At 39.0% G+C, this 10,130-nt stretch overlaps 1 protein-coding gene across 1 annotated transcript; it reads right to left on the reverse strand.

Moving 5' to 3' along the window:
• Positions 1-6,675: 6,675 nt before the first annotated feature.
• On the reverse strand, positions 6,676-9,742 carry LOC306882984 (zinc finger protein ZIC 5-like; the record flags this gene model as incomplete). Its single annotated transcript, XM_079438024.1, has 2 exons — positions 6,676-7,277; positions 8,782-9,742. The coding sequence occupies 2 exons, from the start codon at positions 9,740-9,742 to the stop codon at positions 6,676-6,678; spliced, it is 1,563 nt and encodes a 520-aa protein (XP_079294150.1).
• Between the last annotated feature and the right edge of the window lie 388 nt (positions 9,743-10,130).

The following is a 10,130-nucleotide window of genomic DNA, read 5'->3' on the forward strand; positions in this document are numbered from 1 at the left end:
CACGTGCTCGTTTCCCTTTTCCTGGCCCAAAGGCCCAAGCATGCACATATGTGACATACACATCAGCTAAAAATACATGTAGTGATGGAAGCTGTGTCAGGTATACCTCGGTTCAGTTCTTGTGCTAGTTTGAAAGCGTTGATAGTTGCAGGCTCAGAGGATGGCTAAACTTCAGTTGGGGAAGTGATCAGAAGGCTCATCTCTCCTTTAGATGTTGAGTTCACAGGATTGATTACACAGACCCCTTTGTGATGCATCTTTCTACAGATGAAATTAAACACCCACTATTACACACTACTTTGAAACACCCTGGACCCTGATCAATGTGATTCCAGATTCAAAAGCACACTATAAAAGATAATGCTTTTCATTAAAAATTCAAATGCGATATTTTGAGACAGTCCACTAATGAAAAGTGATGGTGCTGAGGGAACCAAAAAGACAACGTTCACTCAACGTTCGGTCTGTGGGTCTCTTGAGTCCAAAGGAAGCTGCTGCTCAACCAGTTCAGATCAAAGCCACTTTTTGTGCGTTCAAGATGGATTCTGTATTGTAGGTGGAAGTAGTACAAAAACTAATTTGGATTTAAAAAAAATTAATGGAAATTAAAACTCTCTTTGTTAAGGCTATGACACTGCAAGAGAGGATAAATAAGCTCCAGCGGGTCTTTTTAAGCAGGTTCAGCTGGCCTCTCACATACATGAAGGCTGCCAAAAATGCCCTTGCCAAGACGTAGAGGACACAGTACATGCTCTCCAAGTTGATCTTTAACGAAAAAGATCTGGAAACAAGATCAGAGGAATTGGGTGATGGCCATGGTCACCCTTCTGAAAGCATAGCACTGGTGCTCAGAGTCAGGGGCATCCTCAAAGTCGCCCCCTTTCAAAAGGGGCAAATCCACAACACTTGCTAAAGTGAATTTAGCGACTAATGGTAAGAGAATTGTTCTCTTTGTTCTTCCCCAACTAGAACACACGGGTCGCTGTGACCAAATCGGCCGACACATGAGCTACTATTGCGTACTGCCACGAGATAACCCACCGCAAGCCGATTGGCTGAGCGAAGACCTTTACTGTCTTCCCTGCTGCCCTAAGACGCCATCATCAGAGAAATGTCTTATGTAAGGCATGGATAATGGATGAAAAAGAGAGTAGAAAAAAAGACTTGTTAAAGAAATGTCCATTGGGGCGAATTGCAATCCTAAAAATGCATTAAAAGACAGAAATGCATCAGATATTGGGCTGGGCGGAGTTTCCTCCCACTCCCAAACCACAGCTGTGCTGAATGGAAAAGCCCCATGGAAAAAGCCCTGCACCAGCCTCATTTTGGTGGACTTGCCGAGGTTTGACAAGAGAATGGAATGTCCGGCAAGTGAATAGATGGGTATTTAATAAGCTGTGGTACCAGCTGAGCTACACAGGGGGCTGGCACCACCACCACTGACTAGAGAATACTGCACTGCGGATGAAGATGGAAAGAAAACCAACCGATCAACTAACTGCACCGCTAGCGGTGCAAATATAAAAGCTCAAATGTGATTTTAATGCAAAAAGTTTTATCAAAATTGACCATATTTTACATAAGGATTCTCCCACAATTAAAAGAATAGTTCACCCAAAAATGAAAATATCTTAGTGGTTTTTTTTTTGTCCATGTAATGAAAGTCAGTGGCGTTCAGTGTTTTAAAATCACTGACTTAAATAAATAAAAATAAATATAGAGGTGGAACACTGTTTAAAATATCTTCTTTTGTGTTCCATGAAATACCAGCTTGGAATGTCCATGATGAAAGAAATTTTCATTTTGGGTGAACTAACCCTTTAAAGTATTTTCTTAACACGTGGTAATTGTCAAGTTAGCACTTAAGCATATCTAAATGAAACAAATGAGACAAATTATCTCACAGAGATTCACAAGAAGCTTGACAACTGAAAACACTACACTATCTCTGAGTTCTGCGTCTTGTACGACTCTCACGTTTCATGTTTTTGATAGCCTCATTACAGCCTCACCTCTAAAATCAATTTGCCTGTGTCTGTAGCATCACTCTCATTACACACTGGGTAAGCAGGAAGAGCGCGTGCGCATGTGTGTGTGCGCCAAAACCCTCGAAGCCTAACACACCCGGTTTGGAAAGAGATAAATGAAAGCAAGACTAAGAAGAAAACACAGGATGGCCGAAAAGGGCGATGAGTATGAGTGGACGATGGCAGTTCTGTAAACGATCTGAAGGATGGAAGATCAAATATGGTGAGTTTTGTGATTTGAGGTTCATGAAACATTGTGGCACCCACCTGCCACAGGACCACACTGCTGCACAGATTAAGGGGCCGGTATAAGGGAGTCATGGGAAAAGAGGGTAGCCAGGAGCACAGAGCAGCAGATGAGAGAGTGGAAAAGTGGGCTGCTATATACAGGAGGGGGTTGGGATGAAAAGAAGCCCAAGTCAGGGAGCACCAACACCACTGGCTTGACCTGGGGACGACTGGAAAAGGCAGGAATCCAATTAAAATCACACCCCATCGGCCTGCACAGCCACCACCCCCTCACCAGGCTGACGCAACTTCACACTGCTCCTGCTAGATGTGTCATTTTGAGCAGGTGGAACGCAGCAGACACTGAGATCATATAGTCCTGGTCACACTTTGAGGATGCAATGGCGAAAAAGTCTATGATACACTATCTGTATAAATAAAGTATAGATTAAGTGTGTAAATGCATAAAGAAAAAGTTGAATATGTTATAAGTTGTCGCATATTATAGACAAAAATGCAAACTAACCTTTGCCATACATCCTTGTTGCTAGGCAGAGAACACTCGGTAACAAGAATTAAAGAGAGTCAGCGAGGTATCATCTCATTCACAGTAAAATAACCATATTAAAAATCAGCGAAAGTGTGTGCTCATCCAGATATTCTTGAAGAAATGCCATTTTTCTAATATTGGCAAAGCGAATCATATTATTTCAGCAAAGATAAAACAACAGGCATTAAAAAGAGTTTAGGAAAGAGATCTAAATTCTGGCTGATCAAAATGCACACCACCACTGCACTTGCAAAAAATACGGAGTAAATATGGAATAGACTAAACACAGACACCTATTCAGGGATATTTTTATATATAAATCCTCCTGGAGGTTGCTTTCAGAGAGTAAATCTACGATGCAGAAACTTGCTGGTCTTATTGCGACAACACAGTGAAACTAAATTAGGATTTCAGATGTAAGCATTTAAAAAGACTTATATTTACAAATTAGATTGTATGTATGCTTATAGGATTGCATGAATGTAAAAATGAAGCTACGTAATAGCTTTACCACAGTCCACTACAAATATTGTACATGCAATCACATTACCAACATAGGATTTGAACCTAAAAACATGCACATTAAAACTCTACAAAAACAGTACCTTAAGCACTGTACAATCGCAGGATTTCTAAAGGAGGTCAGTATCTGCTAATACTGCAAGGTTACCAAAAAATTGTACGATAGTATCCAATGAGTCTTCACATATGATTTTGTCATTTGATTTCAATCACAGGATAGTTTGAGGAAAAAATATATCAAAACAGCCAAATTAGGGAGTCCAATATGTAATATTCTAATTGTCTATTACCTGCAACACTAGACCTAAATAAAATCATTCCGACAGAAACAATAAAAAACAGCTTTAATGTGATAAATATGTTAAGTTGTTCTATTGTTTTATATATGTAACAACAATTTTAATGGGGTTTTTCTATTGTTTTCAGTTGCATTTCTTGTCTCATTCTGTTGCCATTTTGTTAATGACAATATTTTTGTATATATTTTAAAATCATACACACTACACATTATTTGTGCTGGAGAGTAAGATTTCAAACAAGCATGGAAAATATTTTCTTTCTATTGCAATTTACTCACAACAAGATTTAACATTTGCGTTGTGGGTGATATCTTATTTTTATAGAAGAAAAAGTCACAGTATAGAGATATCATAACAAATAAGACTAGATCAGTTTGGATGAATTATGACAAATGCGTTTTTACGTTTTTAGCATTTGACATACACACCACACTAATGCAAGTATCAGTGTTAAACATCCTGTCTAACGATTATACAATTATATATAAAATAAACTGTTCAACTGTCCACCAAAGAACAGAAACATGGAAAATTATATGGCAAATTTCTAAAAATGTCCTCAAAACAAGATACAAACGTGCTTGCCTAGCATCAGACTGTCACAAATAAACTTCATGTGCTCTTTTTTTTTATCAATTTCCTGCTGCTCAATGATCCAGCAGTGTTTAAAATAGAAATTAAGAATTTCTTAAACTTCACATTTACAACAACTTCCTTTGAACACACCACATCAGTCCAGCATTGATGGTGGTAGTTTTTTTTTTTTCTTTTTTCACTTTTGCCATATGACCTTTCTAAGGTTATTCACGATAGCTAAACAAATGAACTGAAAGACACATTAGAAGGCCCACAGGGTCAAAAAGCCTTGGTAGCCTCTTTTTCAGTTAAACCTAAAGTCTCTTTCTCAAGCCTCAAATAGTAAAAAAAATAAAAATATTTTAATAAATAAAAATAAATAAAAAATAGGCCCACTCTATTCTTTTATCACCGATTTTTTTGGCACCATCCTTGACAGTGGGAACTGGACTCTTAAACTATGACTGAAATGCATTATTGTAATAACCAACCAGGAAGGAAATAAATATTTTAAAATGCTATGCATCTGGTCATTAGTGTTAGCTGCTTCACACCACAGTGTGTTAGAAAGGCAAGTCACTCACACTACCCTACAATGCCCTACCACTTCACAACACCATACACACACACATCAAAAGAAATCTTGACAAAACTGGACTATACAATATCTAAGTGCAAACTCTCTGACTGTATAACAAGACTTATTGATTGAACAGTTGGCCACTATACCAAAGGCTCCAAATATCATTTTTCAGTCTTTACAATCACCCAGGTTAGTGTTCAGATCAATTAAATCAATCATCAATTGATGATCAATTGACAGAATCAATTAAAAACATGGGGACAGAAACAAACTAATGAGACTGAAGACAAATCTGAAAATATGCAATAGTAATTTCATTATGCAACCAGTGTACTGAAAGAGTTGTGGACCTCAGGCTTACAATTTGGTATTCATTGTGTGGTACCTTCTGCATTAACCTAACATTTCATTCACCAAAGTTTTCAGTTATGGGCTGCCATTTGGTTCTTGATAACAGAAGTGAGATTACAGCCAACTTGTACTTGACAGAAGATTTGAGTTCATTGTCAGTTCTTGTACGATCATAAATGCTCTAGCACGCTGAAAACGAGAGAGAAGTCTTCTGAAACCAAATGAAAACCTACAAATTCGTATATTGGCGTTTCGTTGATCAGGGCGATTCTAAGTACAAGGCCTATATCCTCGCTTGCACTTTTATTTATGCCGTGTCATATTTTACTGCAGTGTTACAGCAATAAAGTTAATAGCAAACAAAATTATGATAACATAGTTCGCATATAAGTTTAAAATGAAAAGAAGATAACGATAAATTTGGAAACTGCTGCATGGAGTTCATTCGAGGTGAGGCAACTTCGGCCGTAAAATCGCCTTCACGGCAAACAATTACTTTATTAAAGTTTCAACTTCTTTAAATCAATTGTTTTAGACACTAGGCTACACAAAAGTCTGAAATTCACTAAAAGTAGATTTCTAAAGTTTCTCGTTTCTCAATTTCATTCCAAAAAACCTAAATACGCACAGGTATCCGTTAAATAAGCCACAGAGAAAATCCAAAACTGTTACAGTGCACTCACGCACTTTGAGAAGCATGGAGTTTAAATCACACGCCTGATCAAAGAGAATAGAGATACTTTAATGACATTTCGAATGCATAATTAATTGTACAGTATATACAGTAGAATCTTAATTAAACATGTTCTCAATGAAGGGGGGCTGATAATTGCCACAAAAGTATTAAGGTATAAAATGCACTCATTGGTGGTGTAGTGTGGAAATCTCCAAATAATTTATTAAAGGCCTCGTTCATTGATGGGTTCACCTTTACACACATCAAGAAAACGATATTTTTTAATTCTAATAATCTTCGAACTACCTTTAAACTGTGACAGAAAACGCATGTAAAATCCAAGTTGTAATTTACAACAACAACAAAAAAAAAAAAACACGTTACTAACTTTTATCATCACTATTCAAGAGATTGAAACCTCTTCTTTCCGTTATACATCACATAGACGGAGGCCCTGCCTCTACAGAACCTCATAATAATACGCCATTTATGTATTTTTTCCCTGTGCAGAATAACTTACTTTATTTTTTCGGCCTATATTCTACTCCATTTGTGGCCATCTGTTTTGTAGATATTTTATATATATATATATATATATATATATATATATATATATATATATATATATATATATATATATTGGCAACTTTTTTTCTTTACTTTTATAGTAAGCTATATACAATTTAGTCACGGACGCCTCACCAATACAAGAACATAATGTATAACAGATAAAGCTCACAGTAACAAATTGCCCTATCCTATTTAAACCTGTATAGGACATAATATTACATGAAGAGGAACCCTTCTTCAGCTGTCATCCGTCAATGCTTTAACACGCAGAGTACAAGCCCGAATTACAGACATTATATATCACTGTTACAGTGTTTGGGTGAAAACGTGTCCACGGCGCTATGACATGTGTACCAGCCATTTACCAGACTCTTTTGAAAAGGTGAGTTGGACGCAAAAGTTCTATGGCTAGGTGCGTATGTATGGCTTGGTTGGCTGCACGAGTATTGTACAGACTCTGGTCTGTAGCTGCCCCGTTGTAGCAACAGAGGGTCCAAAAGGGATTGTGGTCTGTGCGCCATATAGTCCAAACTGTTATCAAAGGTGTGATGAAAACGTGACCTCATAGTCGACTCATTTCGTGTCTCTGGAGACAGGGTCGTCATCGTTCGCGTCACTGTGGTAGAGGCGGGCGTGTCTTGCTGTTCCACCACCTCAGGAGACCTGGCTTCTACAAGGTGCTCGTCGTCTTCGCCGATTTTGGCAATGTAGGCCTTGCAGTGGAGTTTCATGTGTTTGCGCAAGGAGCTGGGATGTGTGTAACATTTTTCACAGCCTCTGACCTTGCACGCGTAGGGTTTATCGCTGGAGTGAACGTGAGAATGCTTCTTCCGGTCACTGCTGTTTGCAAATCTCCGATTGCAGCCCTCAAACTCACATTTAAACGGTTTCTCACCTAAACGGGCAGAGGAGGGGAAACGCGAGTTACGGGTGGGATGTACAGTCAACCATGGCTCATCAGTTCTGAGTGCATGGAGTCATTAAATTTGTTATGCAGGATGTTGTACTAAAAAGAAAGTGTGCTGCTCCACACATTCAACAGTAGGCTATAGCAGGCGAGGACAGAACTTTGTTAAAATAACACTCTTGTGCATGCAAATCGTGATAAATCTTTTCCCATCATTCATAAAAATAGCGATGTTTTCCAGTCAGTTGTTTTCATGCAATAGCTGCTACTTTCAAAATCATGGTTCACACGAGCTAAATCAGATTTAGCTTATTAATGAAACGGAAATGCATATAGCTTAGGCTAACTCAAATTGATGTCAGAGTTATAAAAATAATCGGTAATTAAAAAACAAATAAAATACAATTTAATTAAGAAATGAGTAGTTTAATTTCACAAGTGTTATTAAACCATAATAAACAGTTCACTTATGAATAATTTTATGGAATTGTGTCGGTGATTCATTTTCAATTTCTGCTTAAAGTGTTTCCAGTGAAAAATTATATTTCCTAATATTCGCAGATATTCTTTTAATCGACCGAATTAATATTTTTATATGCGTCCTGAGCCAAAAGATGAATAAATTTCTAGCGAAAAAAATGGTTAATTGTGGCTTTAATAATTACAGTCATATCATAAATCTTTTTATTATTATTTATAAATCATATCTTATGGTAAATAAAAAAAATAAAAATAAACACATGAAGTGGCCATGTACACCGATCATAACATTCTAAGGATTAATGTGACGTCAGTTTCAAGTGTAGTGGACTCGAAGCTTGCAGAGTTTAGCTGGAGCGGGTGCACTCTACTATATCAGAGAGCAGAGGATTCAGCTGTGCCTTGCGTAAATGCTACGTCACAGCTCTCCGGTGCCCCGGCATTTATTTATTTATTTATTTATTTTCACTGCATGAATGAGAGGTACCCAAAAAAATTTCCTGTGAACTGATTTTCACCAGCTCGAAAGTTTCGGAAAACGAAATAAAAATTCCTCCCTCTAATATGAGCAACAAACAGAACAAACAATAGGCTTCATTTGATATAAATACATGCTTTAATCGCAGCCAAAATTAAAGTCTGACACAGGCTGTAGAAAATTTTATTCTATTACAAAATTCTACATTAATTTATAAGCCGAAACATTTTGAAAATGAATTAATCATGACGTGTTTTGACAACCTATTGTCAAAAGCAGTGTTCATGAACAGCAAAAAAAAAAAAAAAAAAAAAAAATATTACGGTAGAATATTTTATAGTGTTACTTTGGGAACAAATAATCAAACAGTAGCCTACGTATTGTCCAGTCTTTCTGTCCTGGCAATTCTTCATGAATTAATTTTGTGTTGGAACAATGTTAAACAAAACACTCCTAAAAAAAGTTTCAGAAATAATTCCATAAGTTTGAAGTCTGTCATTCTAATTATTATTATTATTATTATAATGAACTAACCTGTATGCGTTCTCTTGTGTATCTTGAGGTTCTCGGATCTGGCAAAAACTTTTTCACATCCATGAAAAGGGCAGGGAAAGGGCTTTTCTCCAGTGTGCACTCTGACGTGGTTGATGAGCTTGTATTTGGCTTTGAAAGGCTTTCTGTCTCTTGAACAGTTCTCCCAGTGACAAACGTAGTCAGAGTGCTCCGGTCCTCCGACATGCTCAACCGTGACATGGGTGACGAGTTCATACATGGTCCCAAAACTCATGGCGCAGGGCGGCTTGCCAGTGGCTTCTTGGCCGTCACTCCACTTGCACACGAGCTCGTGCTTTGGGTTCTGCCTGGAGCACCTGAGAAAGGCGTCACCCCCTCCTCGCTGCATGGCCATATTCAGAGGCTTATAGAACTCCAGGAACTGGGTGACTAGCTGCTGGCTGTTGGCCCTGGGTCCACTCACCGACTGCCCATAAGGGTGCGTTCGTGAGAGAAGATCCCCTGGAAGACCCAACATCATTTGGCTGCTGAGATCTCGAGTTGCGTCTGACGAGCCATGGGCCTGCTCTTGATACGTGTTGAAGAACGCGTGGCTCCTGCCATCCCTATAGCTGTGGAGGTCACGGTACCTTCCAATATTGCCATGTTGGTTAGGTCTCGGAGCCAGCTGATCAGTTACTGGTGGCATGCCTGCTGCTGACAGATTTGTCCCAATGATAATGCCCCTAGGACTGGGTTCTAAGCGATGACTGGTGTATCCAGTGTCTGGAAAATGGGTAACCGAGTGGTCAACATATGCACTGGCCCTCGTCTCGTGGTAGTCTCGCAAATTTTGCGAGGGGCAGAGTTTTAAGGAACTGCCAGTGGGGTGCCCCATGTGCTCCTCTGCCAAAGGTGGCAGCACCACGCTGGGTTCAGTATTGCTCTCCCCAGGGTTGACGCAAGAAAGAGGGCAGCCACTAAACCGCGACAGGCTTGTCATGTTTTGTTGCAAGCTTGGCTGAGGGTTTGGCAAATCAACCAACCTCTAACGTTTACGATTTACCTACAAAACTCTTCCCCATTCCCCCCGCTGTATCATCTGCATGTGCAGTTATTGCCTGTAAACCTCTCAGACGCAGGAATCGGACCCAGGTTCGTTAAGATTGGTGCGAGTCCCATGCCGTTCACTTTGCCCTCTTGATTTGTGGCAATAACCGTGGTAGTAAAATGCTCCGAACCAGGCCATACTGCAATATAAAAGCACAGCAGGCAAACCAGCTTTTAAAAAACGGTGCTTTGGGATTGGTCGGAATGCGCGATGATTGACAGTCCCTGGATTTGTTTTAAAAGGGACAAGCAGGCGTTCACCACACGACTCCGTTTTCAAA

This window comes from Barbus barbus (genome assembly GCF_936440315.1).
Source record: "Barbus barbus genome assembly, chromosome: 17".
Lineage (NCBI taxonomy): Eukaryota > Metazoa > Chordata > Actinopteri > Cypriniformes > Cyprinidae > Barbus > Barbus barbus.